Source organism: Neofelis nebulosa, chromosome 16, assembly GCF_028018385.1.
Source record: "Neofelis nebulosa isolate mNeoNeb1 chromosome 16, mNeoNeb1.pri, whole genome shotgun sequence".
NCBI lineage: Eukaryota > Metazoa > Chordata > Mammalia > Carnivora > Felidae > Neofelis > Neofelis nebulosa.
This window is the reverse complement of record NC_080797.1, coordinates 26,247,637-26,269,953: the sequence shown is the minus strand read 5'-3', so window position 1 is coordinate 26,269,953 and position 22,317 is coordinate 26,247,637. Positions and strand designations below refer to the sequence as shown.

The 22,317-nt window shown below is 44.9% G+C and overlaps 1 protein-coding gene across 3 annotated transcripts in view; it reads right to left on the bottom strand.

Moving 5' to 3' along the window:
* Positions 1–22,317, bottom strand: part of PRKCA (protein kinase C alpha) — a 401,449-nt gene that overhangs the window by 227,785 nt on the left and 151,347 nt on the right. For all 3 annotated transcript variants that reach the window (XR_009255428.1, XM_058705741.1, XM_058705742.1), the window contains one exon: positions 13,935–14,017. Coding sequence is in view for 1 of the 3 variants with exons in the window: in XM_058705741.1 (XP_058561724.1) it covers positions 13,935–14,017 (83 nt within the window). In the remaining 2 variants the exon portion in view is untranslated. The remainder of the gene's footprint in view (positions 1–13,934; positions 14,018–22,317) is intronic.

Genomic DNA, 22,317 nt, shown 5'->3' with positions numbered 1-22,317 from the left:
CTAATTAAATAAGACTGATCACATACATTTTGAATTTTATTGACCACATATTAACATTATGATTATGAAAAATCACGGTTTCTTTGGAAGACACAATCACATGGTACACCTCAGGCTTCAGTGACATGGCCCAGTTTATTACTATATTCACAGCAGTGTCATCACAGAAGAGGAACCATCTCCCCTGATCCTACACTGTTTCCTTTTAGTGATATCGTCAGAAGGCAACAGAACTCTAAGGCTTGTCTTTTCTCTTGTGAGAGGAACATTCATTCAGTCAACAAATATTGAGCATTTCATGCTCTAGGCACTGTTCTGAGTTACACAAACACAAAAGACAACGTACCTGCATTTCACTGTATTTCATGCTGGCAGAAGAGATGGAAAAATAACCAAGTAAATGCTTATGGCTTCAAGTGGTGATAAGGGCGATGAAGTACGCAAAGATAGACTAACAGAAAATAATGGGAGGATGTGATCTAACGAGGCATCTCCAATGAGGGGTCATCTGAGTAGAGACCTGAACAGTATGAGCGAGCCTCATTCGAGAAGAACCCACCTGGGCAAAAGACCCGAGGCTCAAATGAGCTTGGCATGTTCCAGTCAGTGAGACTAACCGTAGCTAGATCACAATCCTAATGGTCAAAGGAGGCCACCGAAGGGTCGAGACTGAGCAATGCAATGGTCAGCTTTGCCTGGTACATGCAAAATCTCACTCTTGTAGTTTATCCTCTACGCATAGCTAGAGACAAGAACAGAAATGAGGAGCGAAGCAGGAAGCTGTGTTGCTGGACTCTCCCAGGGTCCGGCTCCCAGATGAACAGTTCTTTAGGTGAGAATATGATCGTATCCAAGGCCACAGCTCCAAAGTGACAGCAAGTGCTTGTGACACAAGGTCTGTTTCACTTATGTGATTCATTTTCAAGTTTTCAGCTTACCATTACCATCCCACCACCCCCCTGCCATGTTTGCTCTGTACATTAAGTTACTCTAACTCACCTATTTGCAATGGGACAAATGTGATTAAAATCAATCACCTTAATCTTGGTGCATCATTCAAACTTCACAAATGCAGAAGAGAGCAGACCTGCCTTTCTAATTTTAACAACCTGCTGTGTGTGATCTCTTTTTCAAGCTTCCCTGGTCTTTTGTGATTAATTTTTAGTAACAGGAGAACGACCTGTTTAAGAACAAATGAGTCATGATACAGCTTAGTATCTAGAAACCTAAAATCACCCTCCTCCACAGAGAATATCATTTTCAAGTATGAAATCCTCATGTTTAAACATTCCTACCCCATGTTAACTCTACAAAGCTTCCGGCCTTGAAAGTGAGATGGGGAGGGACAGGCTAGGAACTCAAGATGGCAGAAAGCAAGCATCCAAATTGCCCTCCTTCCAAAAGGTACTTAACTATGGTTTAGGACATGAAAAATAAAGCCCTCACTTGTAAAAGTTTATAATCTGTGTTTTTCAAAATCCAGTCTTTCACTCAGTAATCTTCTACCAATATAAATTTCTTATGAGCACAAATAGCCACCTCTGAGTTACACATAAATTATCCATGCTGGCACAGTTAGGCATAGGACAGACAGGCATCTAGAACATCAGTGGCCAAAGTGGAAATAAATTTGACCACCGCCTCCTAAGGTGGCATTCTTGGCTGTGTCATTTCCCTTCTTGAACTGCGGTTATAAACCTCTCCAGATTAACTGTGCAGTTAGCCATCACTTCAATGAATGTAAACTGAAAACCTATGGTTGACCAAACAAGCATTTCCTTTTAATAGATTTTTTCCATCAACATTTAACAGAAAAAAATATTAAGAAAAAGTCTGGTCACACAGAGTTAGCGACCACGGTTCAGTTGATATCTTGCTTAATTTGGTTAGGCTTAAATTTCTACTAATAGAGTCCCTCAATATGTTAAAAATAAAATCTGTATATTTTTCAAAAGTAAATTCGCTTTCTAAAGATAATGACAATGACTCAAAATTAAGAAATGGCTCATAGGGATTCTGAGACCATCTTCTGGAATGTTTTACAGACAGACCAAGGAAATTATTTTCATTTTATTCTGGGATCAGGGACTTCATTATTTCTTCAATTCACTCAATATCAATGATCACCCACCAGGAGTCAGAAACCATACTAAGTATCAGGGATACAGAGATGAGTAAGATGTAAGCAGAAAGAAAACATAATAGGATCAAAATCAGTCTTCCTGTGGCAAATTGTTACATTAATGGGCAGAGCGACCCATGCCTCCCAGGACCTACACTGTGTGTTCCCCCTGTGATGGCTAAGTCTGTGTGTCAACTTGACTGGGCCACAGGGTACCCAGATATTTGGTCAAATAATGATGTTTCTGTGGGAGAGTTTTTGGATAAGATTGACTTTTAAATTGGTGGATGAATAAAGTAGATTGCCTTCCCTAATGAAAACCTAAATAGAAGGAAAGCACTGACTGCCCTTCCCCCCACCCCATACCCATGCTTTTGAGCATGTGTGGGCATGCACACACGCCCCGCCCCCCCCCCCCCCCCACACACACACACCCACCAAGAAAGTTCTTCCTGTCCAATGGCTACGAAATAGTACATGAGCTTCTTCCCCACCTTTGGACCTCAAGAGAAACCCTGGCCCTTCATCTCCAGTCTGCTGGCCTTTGCACTAGAACTACACTGTTGGCTCTCCTGGGTCTCCAGCTTGCCCATGCACCCTATGGATCTTGGGACTTGCCAGCTATATGAGCCAATTTCTTTTAAGTCTCCTTGTATGATGAATATACATACAGACCGTTAGTTCTGTTTTTCGGGAGATTCCTAACCTACCTTTAGAGGGACTCTGGGCTTAGCCGTGTGACTTGCTTTGGCAAGTGGGACATCAGGAAACACAGTGCCAGCAGAAGTTCAAGCATATGTATGTTTCAGCTTGCCTTCTTGCAACACCACCAGCACAAAACTACCTACCCTCCTGGAAAGGCCAACACAGAGAACCACAGCCCCAGCCAACAACCCCAGCTAACAACCAGGGGAGTCCTCTTGTGTGACTGTGCAGCAACCTTTGGCAAATATTGATATGTATGGAAACCCTGATAGGACAAATATATATATATACATACATACATATATACATACATATATATATACATATATATATACATATATATATACGTATATATATATATGTATATATATATGTATATATATATGTATGTATATATATATAACACAACTGGAGTACTACTCCCTGGCAATATCAAGGATGGACTAAAGGAGAAACAGTCCAGAGCCCGTAAGACCAATTCATAGAACACGATCAGGCTTTCCTGAAGATGACAGCAAGGAATATGGAGGGGAGAGTCAGACTCCACAGAACTTGGAGACCACTTAGATCTGAGAGACTAAAGAGATGGAAACAACCCAGATGATCTTCTGGCTTGGGAGGCTGTGCACAGAGGATTGTCTGGTGTTATTTCAACACAGAGTGGCACGAAGAGGCAATGGCTTGAGTAATGGAGGATATGCAGGGAGAACAGGCAGTGCTAAAATAAGGACAGTGTTGTACATTTTGAGTGTGACATCCTCAACATAAAGAACCTGAGCATTCTTTCCACATCAGGGGAATTATCTGGGGAATGCAATCAGGACTATTTAATGCCTGATGGTCATGTGACACTTATCTGGACAAGGACATTCCTCTTAGAACCTAGCTTTTCCCCCTTGGTATAAACCCAAATATGTTTTGGGAGATTAGATTACAAAAGTAGAGATGTTGAATGAACAATGATCAGAACTGATCTTCCCACACCATCCATCTCATGTCCTGCTAGCACCAGCCGCCATGATTTCCTGCTCATAGCTTCTGGTACAACATAATAGAAAAAGGTGCCTGAGGAGGTACCTCCCCACTTGCTTTATCGGTCTTAACCACTATCAAAGGCAGACAGAATTCCTAGTAAATGGGCTCATTTGATTACCATTGTTTTTGACCCCTGATCTCACTGTTAATAAATGGATGTACCAGTGATAATGCTAGCCAGAAAATCCTCTACAAATCTCTTGCCTTCTCCTAGCCCTGAGGAAATGCACTTCTCTCTTTGTCCATAGATGGAAACTTCTGCTGGAAATTCATTAAGCAGAAAACAGCCAAGGTGAGGAAGGTACCGGCTAATTGAATGGGACTCCTACTTCAGCTTGTGGAAAGAAAAAAAAAAGTGACGCACTAAAACCCAGGAACAAGCTTCAGGCATAAGCCAAAAAGCTCTCTAGGCTGGCTTACAGCTTAGGTAAAGCCACTTAAATCCTTCCAGAAACCAAGGGTCCTGGAAAGTACTATGTTCCACCTTCTTAAGAACCCAAACTAAGTCACCAAACTGTCCTAGGCTCTCACAGAGCCTCCCTCCTACAGGTTCTGTCTTCACTAATTAGTTCACCTTGTCCATCTTGCTTATGAAAGCTTCTACTGTTAATATCTGTGCAACTCCCAATTTCTCTTACCATTTTAAGCTTGAGTCACACTGACGCCAGATTCTAGTCACAAAAATAGAGAATTTTCAGTGGCAGAAAATCTGCCCCTTAAGTGGCTTTGGTGATCAACCCACTTGGTATTGAGGGAAGAGAACTGGGTAGGAAGCAGAGACTTGGTCCAAAGCTTAACACCGTATTTACTACCAGATTCCAGCAAGCCCTTGAACCAACCCTGGGCCTTGACTTTCACATTTACACAATGGGATTAATATATATCGAGTGTATTTGTGTATGTTATCCATTCAAGTATCTTAATGCTTACTTGTGTTTATGACATCCCACTAAGGATAAGCTGCCTGAACATAAGGACTAGACCTATTAACCTTTACAGCCCCCCACCCCAGTTCCTGGCAATAAAAAATGCCCAGAAAATATTTAATGATGACATACAGCAAATAAAAAAAAAAAAAAAAAAAAAAAAAAAGCACCAGACAGAAGAGATGCTAAATACACATCAGGTGAAACCATGAAGATGCCATTACCTGGTAGAATTTCTAGCTCTGGGCTTCCAGTGATTTCAGCCCTAGTAGTAGGTTCCTTAGACATCATTGTCAGCAACAGTTCTCAGGGATAGGGAAATCTGGTTGTTAGTAAACCGTGAACTGCCTGATGTTACTAAGTCACTTGCACCGGTAAAGAGAAATCAGTAAGGAAGCCATCCTATCAATTTTTACCCGAGCCAGTCAAAAGCTATGGCCTAGGTCCACCACTTTGTAAGCTCCCAATAGGTGGGACAGTGATTTGAAATGGTCTGTGAAAAGTAGCCAAGTCCAAGTATGTTTCTCCCTTCCCCCTTCCAAGGTGCCACAATACTAATCAAGTATCCATTCCTAGAGGGGGGTCCCTGGGTGACTCAGGTCACGATCTCATGGCCCATGAGTTCAAGCCCCTCAGTGGGCTCTCTGCTGTCAGTGCAGAACTTGCTTCAGATATTCTGCCCCTCCCCCACTGGTTCTCTCCCTCTCACCATAAATAAACTTAAAACTCTCCTAGGAGTGGGGAGATTCATAAACAGTCCCACGTATAGCTAAAACGAAGTAATTCAACCCCAGATACATACAATCAACTGGTGGTCAAATTAGGTTAAAGGTCAAATTAGACCTTCTTCCACGCAGTCGCTCTGGTTCAACAAATCTGGGTACCCGTTCTGTGCCAGGCTCTGCACTGAGCTCTGGTTTGTCAGAGAAAAGACACAGGATCTCTCCACCAAGAATTCACTATACAGGCAAGACCATTCAGCAGTACAGCAACTTTTTTTTTTAAACCAACGTGGAAGTGCCACAGAGAGGCTGCACGATGATTCCTACACACTTCACACACACAAGTCTCCTTCCAACCTGATGTTGGAAACCATTTACAACTCTACCAAGAAAATACTCTCTTAACCTTATCGACTTACCTTTTGGACCCCAAACCGTACCATCCACTGCCCCTTGTACAGATCTGGCTGTACTGAACTGGGTCACTTCCCCAGACCACCTCGCCACACTCCAAGGCTGACAGTTTGCCAAGAGTGGAGATTTTGCAAAGAATGTGCTACTGGCCTTACATGCCGTTCCAAGAGAGCAGTACCCAAGATGTTCGAGCAGTGGCAAATCCCAAGGTTCTTTGGATTAAACGGAAAAGCCCCCAGGGCGACTCTCTTGACAAGAGGCATTCTGGTGCACGGATTAAATAGGCACTCATTTCTCCTCTCCTCACTGGCCAAAACTTGGTAGCTAAAGACAATGGATGTGCCACCAACCAGCTGTCTCCTTGAGTACATCCGAACGGCGGATGCTAGTCTTTGAGGCTATTTTTAACTCCCAGCTAAATTAATTTGGCGCAAAAGTAGCAGGAGTCCCTTCCCTTGTAGGAAATACTTCTGTTACTGTGAATCTGGTACATAAAATAATCCACCCACTGAAGAGCAGAATTAGCACGGGAGTTTTGTGTTGGGTTTGTTTCCCTGAAAGAACTTCTTTTTAAGGCTTCCGGTGGCATCACGCGGCACGTGAAGAATGGCACCTGTGGGCGAGTGCACGGGGTGGTTTCAGGACCCCACCAAGGCTTCCTCGGAGGCCGGATCTAAAGGGGATCCCGCGAGGACACACACAACACCGCGCGTCTCCCTAGCGTGCGTTCTTCCTACAGGTCCTCCGGCAAATGCGTGCCACCTGAGTTTCTGCCCCATTGGACGGCACCATTTGGCAAGAGACAGAACTCAGTTAAACCAGCCAAGCATGAAAACACTGGTCCTACTGGTCTGTAAGAGAACTCTGAAAGAAATCTTAAAAGTCTTCAAACACACCTTCAGGAAGCCTTCCCTCCATCTTCTATAAGGTGCTTGTGCATGCCTGCTCTCCAGCAACCCCCCCCTCCCCCCCCGCCCCCGGCCACTTCGTAGCATTTTATTTCTTCCCCGTTTATGGCATGGCAGCTACCATATGCAATCATATCCTATAACTGTTTGCACACTCAGCTCATCCTTCTGATTAGGGAGGACCCACCAGGAGGGCAAGAACCATCTGGCTCCCTATCAACAGGGCACCAAGCTCTCAATCAGTACTTGGTGATGGAATGCCATTGAAGGCAGCAAACAGCTTTTGAGACCACCGAGTTCAACCTCCATATGCATAAATAAGCAAGCCAAGGTCTAGAAGGATTTTCAGTGACTTGGCAGGGCAGGACTCCCCATTCCCACTCCAGAGCTCTTTTGACCTCACTCAGCTGCATTTTCAACACAACTTTCTAGCACCTGCACCTTTTACAAATTTCCCTTTGTCGGTTCAGGAATAGCGAAGTGTTTCGAGTATAGCTGGGTTTGCTCACAAAACTGTCTTATTTCCATATTAAATGTAAAAGCACACTCTGAGAAAATAGAAGATTTGCTAATTAAATTTCTAGGTTTATTTTAAATGTTTTGAGTTTTGTTATAAATGAAGCTCTGAAGTGTTGAATTTTAAACGACTCAGCCTTTTTCATGGGCTCGGTTTCTAAGACACCGGAAAGAACTCCAGAACAAGAGAATTCTCAAGTCCATCGTAAGTGAAAGAAATTTCGTGTGCTGGACATACAGCCCCCTGCAGAGTCCAGCTCCACACCAGGTACCACTATCCACTTGTAGCCCTGTGCACAATCGCTTCCAACTTCAGCTCCAAGCATTTATTGTCTATGCTCTCTTGGCTCAGTTTTACCACCTTTGCCGGCTTAAAGATGTACCCGAAACAGAAGCAGCCCCCTGCCCACACCCCAACACACACCTCTTAAATTCACCTATGCCCTTCCGAACATTCTGGCAGGCACCAGCTAACTCCCGATGCTGCCTGTACAGAGGCTGGTGGTCTCCCAGGTGAAGTACACTAACGACCCATGAAGTGATTTTTAAATCCCCTGAATGCTGTTTAATTGTATGGCTCAGCTCTAAAAAGTGCAAGAGACTGCACGTACGGTTTCTCCCCCAGAAAGGCAGGGGCACTGGCGAAAAGGCACGAGGCAGAAACAAACACAAATTCAAGGGAAGCAGAATCGCCCAGAGGCGGGCTTTAAGCCTTTGAACAGGTCAATCCCTTCCCCTCTTCCTCAAATGCTCACAGAGCAAATATTCCAAAGGTTGCATTTAAAGAGTTGTCTAACATTTGTGTGGGTTTATACGCATCACATAAAGACTTCTGTCTGCCTACAACTTTACCAATTAACAGGGTTGTGTCTCTCTCTCTCTCTCTACGGTTTTCAGGGTAGGACAGATTGGTAAGGATATCTGAACAGTCTGCCTCACCATTTTCTCTCCCTGAAGGCACCCACAGGAAACACGAGGTATGAAAAAAAGGATTGTATGTGCTAATAAACACATACACACGTACATACAGAAGACCCAAATACCCTGCTCCCCTCTAGCAGGGCAGGCTTCATGGACAGAATCTGAGTGGAGATTGTTGTAAGAAGTGGGAGGAGGAGTTCCAGGCAAGGCAGCTGGTGAGCTGAAATTCTAAATGGTGAAGGAAAAGGGCGCCTGGGTGGCTCAGTCGGTTAAGCGTCCGACTTCAGCTTAGGTCATGATCTCACGGTCTGTGAGCTCGAGCCCCGCGTCAGTCTCTGTGCTGACAGCTCAGGGCCTGGAACCTGCCTCGGATTCTGGGTCTCCCTGGCTCTCTGCCTCTCCCCTGCTTATGCTCTGTTTCAGAAATAACATTAAAGGAGCCTGGAGCCTGTTTCAGATTCTTTGTCTCCCTGTCTCTGACCCTCCCACATTCATGCTCTGTCTCATAAATGTTAAAAAAAATAATAACATTAAAAATAATCGTGAAAGAAAGACTCTGAAGAAGGAGTCAGCCCTCTAGAACCCACCACCCTCCCCGCCCACCCCATCGTGACCAGAGCCAGTAAGAAGAAAATGTCGGCTCAGGGGACAAGTGGCAGCTGAAGAAACCAAAGCACTGCCCAAAATCACACTCCCCACCCCTACCCCAAAAAACCAACAAGGTAACAGTCCTTCCTGTCCTTGTCCATGTCCCAGTTCATGTCTTAACTGGGGAGGTCTAGAGGGAGGTGAGGAAAGGGAAGTCAGCTGTTTCTCCACATGGGCCACAATCTCGGATGGGGGCAGTGTGCTGGGCAGAGCTTCAGGCTGTCTTCCGAGGCCACACACCTGGGAGCACAGATGCTGTACCAACCCCAGGTGCCTTTCCAAAGCCCAGTCTTGCCTTCTCTCCCCCTTCCTCGGTGCGCAGCAGGCTGCCCTTCAATCTCAGGAACACCTGTTTTTTGTTTTTGTTTTTTTGCTTAATGAAAGTTTTATTTCAATTATGTACGTATGTGATTGTGTATGTGTATGTGTGTGTGTGTGTGTGTGTGTGTGCAGATTTAAAATGCATTTCTTACTTTGTTTGCCACCAAAAGTATTGGAAAGCCTCTTCCCTAGCTACTCCATTTTTTAAATTTTTTTAAATTTACATCCAAATTCGCATATAGTGAGACAATGATTTCAGGAGTAGATTCCTTAATGCCCCTTACCCCTTTAGCCCATCCCCCTTCCACAACTCCCTCCCTCCCCCTCCAGTAACTCTGTTTATTCTCCAGATTTAGGAGTCTGTTTTGTCCCATTTTATTGTTTCCCTTCCCTTATGTTCATCTGTTTTGTCTCTTAAATTCCTCATATGAGTGAAGTCATATGGTTCTTGTCTCTAATTTCTCTTAGCATAATACCACCCTCCAGTTCCATCCATGTAGTTGCAAATGGCAAGATTTCATTCTTTTTGATCGCCGAGTAATACTCCGTTGTATATATATATACCACCTCTTCTTTATCCATTCATCCATCGATGGACATTTGGGCTCTTTCATTACTTGGGCTATTGTCAATAGTGCTGCTATAAACATGGGGGTGCATGTGCCCCTCCGAGGCAGCATACCTGTATCCCGTGGATAAATGCCTAGTAGTGCAATTGCTGGGTCGTAGGGTAATTCTATTTTTAGTTTTTTGAGGAACCTCCATACTGTTTTCCGGAGTGGCTGCACCAGCTTGCATTTCCAAGGAACACATGGCTTTTATCTCCAGACATGTCGGCAGGGAATGTCTGGCAACACAACACTGCCCATCCAGAGGTGGGGGATGGCTGAGAACGGCCTGACATGTTTGGGTGGGTGGCGCTCCTCACACGGAACCCAGATACCCTCTTCTCCTCCCCGAGTTTCCCTGTAACTTCTGCATCCTTTCGACGAGCCTGCTCCTTGAGTCCTGAAGATGATCTGTGTTCCCAAGAATGTTTAACTATTGCCATCTGGTTACCGGGATCTGGGCACTGCTATTTCTCAGGGGTCTATCTTGAGGATGGAAAGACCAGGGACAGTGCTGGTGTACTTCACAGGGTCCATCATCTTTGTCTCCGTGGGGGAGTGCCCTGACGTCCTCGGAGCCGGCATCAGCCAGCAGCACATGAACTGTGTGAATCTTGAGCCTTCGTCATGGACAACACAGATCTTAGTCTAGGAAACTTTTAAATCCTCGGGGGGGGGGGGGGGGGGGGGGGGATACTTAAGGTCTTTGTTTCTTGTAGCTTGCCTTTTGTGTTTCCTGATCCCTCCATTCCTTTAACTCTTTTCATGCCCTTTAGCACTTTGCTAAATGTGTGAGAACTTTGAACGATTAACACCAAGGAACGAGCTAGCAACTTCTCCGGGCCACGCCCTGCCCCCCCCCCTTTCCTCTACACGGCTGTTGCGTCAACCACTAGCCCGCTGGACACTGAGGGGCAACATGTCACAAAGCCCCCAGATCATTTACGCCTTTCTTCTATATGCTTCAGTCTCTCCATCTATAAAATAAGGTTAACCTAAACAAGTCTTTCCACCCCCCTTCCAGCTCTAGAATTCTAGCACTTTCAAACATTCTGAAAGATAAAATAAGAAAAACCTCCTTTCTCATCTCAGCTGTCCTGACACCTTCATGCTTTTCCAGCTACCTCCTTGGTGCAGTTCCAATTTGGGCATCTTGCAAATTTGGACAATAAATAACACTGCCCTGCACACAGGGTCCTGTGTCCTGGCTGTACAAAGCCCTAATGATTGGCCTCTCGGGGCCAACAACCAAAAGGCAAATTTTCTCCTGGGAGGAGAATGCACAGGCTGTACTTCTTTCCTCTCATATATTAAAAAAAGAAAAAAACGAAACCTCTCTTATCTTCACTTTCACAGATCGGATATTAAAATGTGAGGCTAAGCATGCACAGTGGGTAACACAACACAGTAGGGACAGAACTCAGACTAACGCATCAGATCACAAGTGTCCCTCCCACTGTATTTCACAACCAGCGGACCATCACTAAGGCTTTCTGCCTGGCTGGGGATTCAAGGACTAAGGGACGGGGCAGGGGGAACATAATGATCATCAAAACAGGGTAAGAATTTTGGGCATGAAAGGGGCTGCTAAAACTAATGGACATTAAGCTGTAGCACGCATAAACCAAGGCTTCCTCGTGTAAACAGGACAGTCCAGTGCAAACCTGCATGTATATGACATATCTATGTAGAATACCAAAAGCTTACAGAAGTCATAAAATCAGACATAATCAGGGAGCTGACCTACAGCGCCTGTAGGACCTTCCCAGCCCCCTTCCTCTCCCATCCAATCCGCTGGAGCCTCCTCAGGGCTCTTTTCTGGGCCCTCATCTATTTTCTCCTTATTCTTTACCTCCGTCTCTCATCAAAATGTTGCACACCCAAAGCTTATAACAACCAAACAGAGGAATCTTTATCTCCTAAACACACCCTGCTTCCCAACTCCACACCTGCTTCACAGATAACCGTGTTCTCCACGTCAGACTTTTCAAACCGAACTTGTCCAAAGAGAAGCCCGTGATCAGCCCTGTCCCATACTTCTGAACATTCTCCCTCCACAGCCTCCATCCATTCATAGGTTTGGCCAAGAGGCCGGAGAGTCTCTCTCTCCATTTCCACCTCCCCAATCCTCCAGCAGTCAAGAGCTGTGGCCCAGCTCCTAAATACACGGTGAGTTTACCCCGTCCAGCCTCACTGCCTCCATCTACCCCGACCTTTCACCTTGCCATCCGTGCAACTCTTCAAGCTTTCATACTTCCCCATCCTCACCTGTACATCAAACCCATTTCCACTGTCGATATTTCCTATAAGGAAAGCAAAGAAACCTTTGGGACATGCAAACAATCACACCGGTCCTAGTTTAAACCCTTCCTCTGGATCCCTACCATTCCTAACATTGCATTCAAAATCCTTAACTACACATCTGACGACCAGCTCGCTCTTCTTCTAGTCTACACTGAACACCTTCCCACTTCAGGGCTTCCTCACTTGCTTTTCCCTTTGTCTGAGGTAGTCTTCCACGGGGCTCCTTTATGCCCCAACGTGCATGCACACAGGTTCCCTGGTGTCTGATGATCTCCACTTGCTCCTGGAGGTCGGTTTAAATGCCATTTCCTCGGGGAAGCCTCTGACCACCTAGAGGAGATCCCTCAGGTAACACACTCAGACGGGCTCTACCCTTATTAAGAGTACTTAAACCAAAAGAATGAAGAAGTGGAAGGAGGGGCAGAGTGAAGGGAATGAAGAAGGGAAGGAGTCAGACAAAAACTATTCCTCTGTGGGCAGGACACACACACACACCCCCATTCTTGCTGGAGCCAAAATGGGAGAAAAGAAGGATGGACTGAGAATAATGAGCAAGGAGGCCAAAGAAATACCACGGGATGCTTGAGGGCAACTTTCAGGAAAGCTGGTACTCTTCCTCTCCATGTGTCCCGAATGGAGGCAATACTCCAGAAAGAAAGAAAAGTGAAAAGGGTGGGGTGTAGCACACTCGTTTTTTTGTATGTAGGTGGGCCACCCACGGATGTGGGCTTTCCAGTCTATAAAGATATAAAACAGGTTCTCTCTGAGGCTCTCTGGCTCCCACATTCAGAGCCTCTGCAGACCAGTAGCAGCTCAGAGCCTAGGGCTTCTGCTCGGTGCAGCTTCCTCCGGCATCTTAGCAGAAATGCAACAGAAGTTCCTTTGATACCTGGGCCAAAATAAGGCAGATCGGAACCCCAGAGCTTAACATGAGTACACCCTCTTCAGAAAAGAAGAATTCAGCCCTGCCTGCACTGACAAAGCTGTTTTGAGATCTGTGTTTCCTGATAGGAAGAAGAGCCAAAGGTAGGAATAATAGAAAGGTCTCCTCTTCCAGGCCTCCCCTGCAATTTTTTGTTGCGAAAATATTTTCCGTGTAACAGCCCAATTTTCCACTCAATATATTTTAGATACTGGTGTTTCCCATGCCTCCTGGCTCCCACTCTCCTCTGATGATCCCATTTTTCAGTAAACAAGAAATGTAAGCAAGAGAGATGCTCACTAGAGGCAGCAGAATTAGGGCACAAATAAAATTATGTGTTCACACATGGGCAGCTTCAGAGATCGGTTGTTCAGTGGAGCAGATGCTAAATTATTTAAATCGACAGCAGCATTTATAACACATAATGAAAAGGCAGCAAGGATCGCAGGAAGCAAACTAGAAAGAAGATGTCACATCGGCTAAAAGCAAAGATGGCCCTTTTAGTCAATAAACCGTTAGGGTGAACCGTAAAAGGGGATTCGTGTTTACGTTGCAAAATTTGTCAACGTCTTCAGAAAAGCAGCACACTGTGCTAGTGAAAGCTCTTACTATAAACTTGGTGGAGTTGGTCCACGTGGTCGCCCAGAGTGGAAGAATACAAGCTAACAAATTCTCCTTCGACCCTACCAGGGCTCAAAAGGGCTTTGTATCTGTTCACTGGTAGGAGCCCAAGTTGTACAGGACCCATTGACAAGTCTTCCCATTAGGAATGTGTGCCAAAACAACAGTTGTACAGGCATTAAAAGAAGAGGTTGAAGTCAAATATCAGCATTAACGTCAAATAAGTTTTCAGACTACTTACGTCAGTGTCCGGTCCCTTATCCGCACCAGGACAAGAAAAAGTGACAAATTCATGGCACCTCTTGTGAACCACAAAACAGCAAACTGGTGGAAAGAAAAGAAAACTAAACTTAGTAATTAAACAGACAAACTTTGTTTTCCAAACAGGGTACATGCTGTTAGAAGTCAATTTCATTTCACAACAGACAGAATCTTAAACAGCAATCAGAAGGCATTTTTTTCAGGACTCAGCAATATTTGGTATCAATCAGACTTATATATAGAACTAGAAAATGCCAGGATTCAGGGCTTAATGAGACCTTAAGCCTAGTTTCTATTTTCTAAAGTTGAGAGAGAGGGAGAAGGAGAGGGCCAGAGGTTCTAAGACAATTTCCCAAGGTATAAACCATGAATCAGTGTCAAATACTTTGCACTGTCCTATACTAATACACAATGCATGCATCTAAGTGTCTAAACACATGACACCCTGTGGGTAAAATTTAAAAAGGTAATAGCAGATTATATATACAGTATCTCCATCTGTGGGTTGTAGAACTTCCTCAGAATTCTGAACTCAAGACCACAAACTCAATCTACAGAACACAACCCTTTGAAATGCAGAGGGGGTGGGGGTGGGGGGGAAGGCCAACACCTTCACACCTTCTTATACATGACTGCTGGCCACAAATACTATCACCAGTTGTTACGTAACCAGATGCCCCTTGGACTTGTGGGGAGTCCCCGCAAATCTACTACACAGCAAATGTTTTCCAAGTTCAACGTGGTTTTGTTAAATACTGAGGACGGATCAAAGAAGTGTTACAGAAATAATTCCCTAAGAGATTTTTATGGATAGCATAACGTGGAGGATACAAAATAAGTAAATGACTTAGGTAGTCTTTCCTCCAAAGCTTCAAGTCTAGTACTCCACTGTTCTTTGCTGAACAACATGCTAAAAAGCATACCCTCAGAAATACTGGGTAAGCCCTAAGTCTTTGCTGCAGAAGGAAGGCTAGAGCTCCCCAGATTCTGGGCTCTTTTTTTCTTCCCCCTAAGATACCACAATTCCTTGCACACGTGGCCAGAGACAAAGCCAAAGAGGGTCAGTTGTTTCTGTGAGAGGGAGAAAATGGCAGGTTTGCAGACAGCGGAGATCCTAAGGGGAGAACGAGTACCAAGCCCAGTATTAAGAAAGTAATAGAGGCCTCGAGTGGCCATTAAGACATTCAGAATGTTTTTGATAAGCTTTGGTAGCCACTGAAAGGTTTGAACAAGAGTAACACGGACAAAAACAGTGCTTTAGGAGGGCAAATGGTGGCCAATAGGAAGAATTTGATGGATCGGATTTGGGCCAATAGGCCCAATTAGAAGCCTCTTATATAATCTAAGGATGAAGTAATTGTCATCCTTCAGTCTGCTGAGAAATAGAAGTAATAGATGCCAGAGAAATTGCAGGAGAACCAACCAGACTTGCCAACCAACCCCAGAGACTACTGAGCATCCTGTTATGTGTCACTTTGATGGGTCCTTGCACACACAACATGTAACTGAATCCTCAACACTACTTAACATGGGTCACCATGTACATTTTACACAACAGGAACTATGGTCTCCCCTTTCCTTCCACTGTGTTCTAGCTGTTGACTGGAGCAGAAAGACAGAGGAGGTGATGCCAAGATTTTTATACATGGGTGGCAGAAAAAAGGAGTACAAGAATGACACATACATTTAAAGTATATGCATTACATATGTATGTTGTGTATTTTACATATATAAAATAACCAAGGGGCATCTGGATGGCTCCATTGGTTAGGCAACCAACTCTTGATCTCAGGGTCATGAGTTTGAGGCCTGCACTGGGTATGAAGCCTACTTAAAAATAATAAAATAACCCAGAGGAGGAAGATGTGGGTATGCCCTGTCACAGCAGTGGATAAGGGAGGGCTGTTTTCTTTTAAAATAGTTTTAAGATGGTTGTTATACAATGTCACTATAAAAGTCCTTATTAGAAATAACAATTAAAAAAAGGGGGGGGGGGCGAGGTAGGCCAGACATGAGTAAGCAGAGGTGGCAGTAGGGAAGGACCATCCATAGGAAGGTGACAAGGAGGTCTTGAAGAGCATCCTCTTAGAAGCAGAAATGCTGGGGCACCTGGGTGGCTCCATCAGTCAAAAGCCTGGCTCTTGATTTCAGCTCAGATCATGATCTCACATTTTGAGAGTTTGAGTCCCACATCGGGCTCCACGCTGACAGTGTGGAGCCTGCTTGGGATTCCCCCACCCGCACCTCCTTTGCTCTCTCTCACACACACACACTCTCTCTCTCTCAAAATAAACTTAATAAAAATTAATTTAGAAGCAGAGATGCCCGAGCAAAGGCTTCTCCTTGGCTGCCTGCCAGGCCACTGCACCTGCCCACCAGGATGGCAGGAGGGGACAGAGAAGTGACAACGAGTTCCCAGCCTGCCCCAGCAGTGCCAAGACACTGTCAAAGGCAGCACTTAGCTCCTCCAAACCCTCAGAGAAGCTTCTTCACAGTGTTTCTGCTAAAAGCATCTCCCCAACCCTCTCCAAGGGTAGATAATAAAGCAAGGCTGTGATGGCACAAATTAATCTCATCTGCTGGCTCTCCCCAGGCACAAAGTCATCGCTCGCTCACTGGAATTAGCAAGATAAATTACGAAGGGAAAAGGGTCACAGGAGCATTATTTCCTCATCATGGTTTATTATGGATATAGTGTTTTGAAAGGAAAATGAGCATTCGGATTCCCTACTTAATCGTTCAACACTGTGGGTTTGGTTTCTTTTTTAAACCATTTCTACATTCAGGTGAACACTTTGGAAAACCTGTATTTATCAAATCCATTTGAATTTTTTTTTAATCTGTCCTTTCAATCCCCATGTACCTTTCAATGCAATTATCAATCTCAACCCACAATTATTTTATTTCTGTTTTGTACCTCAAAAAGCCTATCAAATTTTACCCCAAGAAGTTCCAGGCCCTCGCTACATGGTGTAATCTGCAGGGGCAGCAAAGAGCCCCAGCTGTCTCCAAAATTACTTCTTCCTAACCTACCTTACGTGTCACATGGGAGCCATCTGAACCATAAGGACCCTGCAAGGCCTGTTCAAATACTCAAGATGCAGAATGGATAATCTTCAAAGAAGAAACAATGTGCCCAGAAGCAGGAACAGAAAGCCCAGTTACCCCCCTCCTCCTCCCTCACCCCCCACTCCAAGGGGGCAGGGAAGAAGAGCCTATGTTCCCAGACCCTGGCTGCACACAGCACTGGTCTGAGAAAGGCCAGCCCAGAAAGCTGAGCAAGGGCCAGAGATTCCAAAATGATGAGCGGTGGGCCTTGACCTTTGGTTTCAAGTTCCAGAGTAAACCGGGTAATGCACATTCTGTAAGACAATATAATGCAAACATTTGAGAAGTCTTGCTGGGGTAGCTGAAGAACGAGGAATAGATTAGCTCAGTAACACCGGAGTACTTATCAGGTTTATGTGGAGAGGGGAAAACAGTTTCCCCTGGCTAAAAATGAGGAGCTGTTGTTTTTTTTTTTTTTTTTTTTTAATTTAGAATCCTGAAGGTGTTCAATCTCACCATGCTGTATGGAGCGAGGGGGAATCGAGGCAAGCCAGGGATAAGGCAGTACCTGTCACACAGTATGCATTTGATACGTTTGCCTGACCTTGGCAGACAGGAAGTGGACACACATCATGGCAATTTTCTCCCACCCCATGGTTGGTCCTGGAGCTGGACCCTAGGTACTTAAGCCTTTGCTCAAATGAGCACAGGCTGGCTGGTGAGAAGGAGCCAGAGCCCATTTTCCAAAACTCTGGGGCATGCCTGCTTACATAACCAAATGAGAGCTCTTAAAATATGAAGCTATCATGCAGCTTAAAATCACAAAGTAAATCTTCATATTATTTCCTAAGCACAAAATCCCTTTCCTCTAATCCTCTACGTGATATGCTTATGCTACCCAACCGTAACGGATGACACATGAAACGCACAAATCACACTGGGCCAATGATGTGGGAGGACGACAAAAAAAAACACTGCAGGCTTGGCCAAATAACGGTTCTTAATGTTACCTGGCTTTAAAATTGGGAGTGCTTCATCTACAAGTCCGTATCATACACTAATCTCACTTCCAGGAGTAAGCGAAATGGAAGTTAAGCAGAGTGTTCACTGTCTGTCAGAAGTCGATTTCCAAGACAGACAAACAGTCACCTACGTTTGGCTCAAGAATTCACAAAAGTTTCCAGAAAAACTAGAGGTCTGCCGCGATGCTGCCATGTTGATGGTAACAGCCGTTTTCAGTCATGGTCATTAAAGTCATTCATCAAAGTGAACAAAACCCAGCAAAGGGCAAAGCTGAAAGCCCGACACTCCGTGTGAGAGAACACCCTACTTCTGACACTGTACCCCCTGAATCTGCTAAAAACTGATTTACCTGTAATTGTCTTGGCTCATCAGACACACCTGGGGGACTGCAGAGGACGTGGTTTCCATGCCAAATGTCCTCACAGAGGTCAAAGACTTGGGGGCTCTTGGCACTGGGCCACGTTTCCTGGACTGATCTTGGCCAAGTGGTATGCCCAGAGCCACTTTCTAGATTTCATTCGAACCTAGAGCTTTGCTAAAAGAGCATAGTGGGCCAAGGCTACGTATAGAGGAATCAGTCACAGCCACCTGCTTCCGGCTCATCAGGAACACCGCCAACACGGATTACACATCAATCAGGGAGGCGCATCAACTGTCCTGACAGGAGACAAAGTTCTAATGGAAAGTGACCCATCACCACCCCATACCCACTAGGAAGGCAGTTAACAAAATAACACGTGATGGCGAGGAGGAGGAGAAGAAACTGGAACCCTTGTCTCATGATGGGGAGAACCTAAGACGATACCGAAGTTAAACCCAGAACTCCTCCATGAGCCAACAATTCCACTTCTGCGTCTCCACGTTCATAGCAGCATTATCAAAATAGTTGACAACAGAACCAACCTCAAAGTCCACCAACGTATGAATGGATAAGCAAAATGCAGTGTATCCATGCAATTGATTATTCAGCCTTAAAAAGGAAAAATTCTGACATATGGTATGATAGGGTAATGATCTCAAGGTTCATCCCTAAGTTAAACAAGACAGACACCAAAGGATGGCTGTTGCATGATTCCACTTGTATGAGGTACCCTAAAAATAGTTAGATTCAGGGACAAAGTAGAGCAGAGGTCACCACCAGGAGCTGGGCAACAGGAACAGGGAATAAGCACTAAATGGGTAGAGTTCTACTTGGGACAAGAGAGTGTTCTGGAGATTGGACGGCAGTGATGGCAGCCCAACACTGTGAGCCCACTTGATGGCGTTCAGCTACGCATTTGAGATGATCCAAGTGGTAAGTTTTAGGTTATGGCGCTCTTACCATGATGAAGTTTAATTCAGCAACTTGCAACACTATTTATGAAATTACCAATGAGACAGAGCCTTGCAGTCCTGCGTATGGGAATCTTCTTCTCCGCACTTGATTTAGAAAACCAAGTATTTGCTTCCATTGCATGAAATTCTTAACACAGTCAGTGACAGAATAGAGTGAAGGCGGGGGTGGGGGGTGGAATTCAGAGCAGAGGACTCCTAACTCCTGAGGACCAGAGACGTGTTTCTACCAGTCCTCCCATTTCACTCACCAGCAGCCAGTAACGCTGGTAATGATGGCAGAGGCAAGTCCCCTTAGACTGCAGGCCTGGCTTTTCAACCAGATCTTTGCAACACTGACACTCTCTATGTAAGACAGCATTACCCCCTGTTTAACACTTGACATGGATTGCCAAATTCACTGAAGGGAACAAAATATACACTACATACCACTTTCCATTTCTCTTCAAGCAATCATTGATTTTCCTTTTCACCCTCAAGTCTGTATCATTTCAAATTCAGGTCAGCGTCAATAAACAGAACACAGGCATAAAAAACTCCGTTACCCAAAATGGAGGGGAAAGGGTACGGCATTATGTAACAAATCCCAAATTCAAGGGAAAACCTACTACATTTAACAGTCCGGCTTTATTCAGAACAGAAGGTGGCTAGCTGAGCTTCTTCGAGTTCCTTTTTTTAAATACATGAATGGCTGCCATCATGTGACGTGGCTTTAATTAAATTTTGCTTAGCTGGAAGGGATTAATGAAAGGTAGCGTCACATCAGAATATGATGAAATGAGAACTCTCTAAGGCAAGTGAACCCCGTTCAGCTTTGTAGGGAGAGTCACAAAAATCCAAGCTTATGTTATATTTGCATGCTCAAGGAAAATTATTGGTTTCAGATCTGTAACAATGAAAACAGTCTTCTCGTGGCATATGTGTTCAAGTTGTATGAAAACAAATCAAGTAAATGTGCTTTATCACATATTAGCAGAGGGGATGACAGTTTTCAGGTAGTATACTCTGCCTCGAGAATTTGTGCACACGCTCCTAACCAACTCTCACAAACTCCCAGGGTTCCTGTTCCTGACCAGGCACGCCCCTCCTCCCCCCAGGGGAGTCACCATTAACCTTTTCCTCTGCTCTCAAGTCCCCGAGTCCCACCTGAGGGGTTTTTTTTTTGTTTGTTTGTTTTTGTTTTTTTTGCATTCCTCCCCAGTTGCATTTTGAGATACATTTTGGAGAAAGCAGAGACTGAATATGAGGTGTGAAAGAAGGGCCCCTAGGTTACAGGTCAGAGCAAACTGGGAAAATGGCGTGGCCATCCTCAACTAAGAGAAGAGCCTTAGCAGCACGGAACACTAAGGGAGAAAGAAAGAAACCAGATCTTGGCATTAGTGTGGCAGTCACCTCCAGACCTTTCAGGGATGTGAGCCTCCAACACCCTTTCAAAAGTTCTTTTTCTCCATCTATCCCTACACCTCCATGTACACCATACAATTTTATACACTGGAATATGTAAAATCATTATCACAGATGCTTTTACAGTTCATCGTGGGAAATGAATGAAGGAGGGCAAGAAGGAAGAATGAACCAGAACCCGCACACCCGCTCACGGGAATTACACAGGCTGAAGGAGACGACACGACTGTGTGTGTTTGCTTTTGGACAAAGTGAGTACCCTATGCTGCTGGGTCACCCAGACAGATGTGCCAGGCAAGCAAGTGGACCTCCAGGGTTAAAGGTCAAAAGGCAGCTGGGACCTGCAGACCGAATTTTAAGAGATATCTGAGTAGCTGAGAGCTGAAGGCAAGATGGCAGATGGACTCCAAGGAGCACGGGAGCATGTTGGCAACCCCCACATCCTCAGCTGACAGTGGAAAGGAGGTGGTGGTGTGCAAGGTGAGATGTCCGAGTCCTGACTCTGGGGCCTGGAGAGTGGGAGTGGCAGGGGGTCGGGGGGGGGGGTTTAGGCAAGAAAAACTTCAAGAACAGGCAGGCCAATCACCAGTAAGAAGGACTCTTCCCGACTCAAGGAGCAAAGAGGAGATTTGATGATGAGATATGGCCCAAAAGGCACATGGTCAGAAGGTAGGTAATGACAGCCACACATATGCCAACAGGGCATTGATACACAGCCTCCCTTCTGTGACTTATTTCCACTTGACTGTCCTAACTGACCCAGAACCGAAACGGGATGGACATCTCCGATACCATCAACAGACAGCAATAAAATCATCTTAATACTTCGAGTAACTGTGGTATAAAGGCCCATCTGTTTCACAGAGAAAAATCCCTTAAAATATATGACAAATCAGGCAAACATGTCTGAAAGGAAATCCCAAGGCTTGATTTTTAAGCTCAGATCCTTCGGCAGTTTTTGTGATTTCCAAATCATCTGAAGAATCCAACTTCCTTTTAAGTTCCTAAGGGCATAAAGCCTTCACAGGCTGGCAATGACTCCATATCTGAACATCAGCAACCCAGCAAGCACTTTGGGTTTCCATCTTCTGACCCCAAAAAGAAATTGCATACATTCTACCTAAGACTTTATCAAGCCTGTAACACCAGATTTCTCTCGACAGTATTTTTTTGAGGGACTTTTTTTCTTTTGAACAGTGGGGGTTCACAGCAAAGTTGAACAGAAGAGATTCTCGGTATACGCTGTTCCCCGCACACGCACAGCCTCCCCCACAGTAAACATCACCACTAGAGCTGGGCATTTGTTACAAATGATAAACCTCACTGCCACATCATTACCTCCCCAAATCCATGTTAACCTTCGGGTTCACTCTCTGTAGTCTTTTAAAGTCCTATTTCATTTTGCTCAACAGTAGCTCCCGTCTAAGAGCACTAGTCTGACTGCAGTACAGACCCCAAAATCACACTTGTGGTGAAATGCACATGTTTAACAGCACCCCAACCCTTCCCCAGAATGGCAGGCAAAAAGGAAACCTCAGCTCCCGAACTCTGGGAAA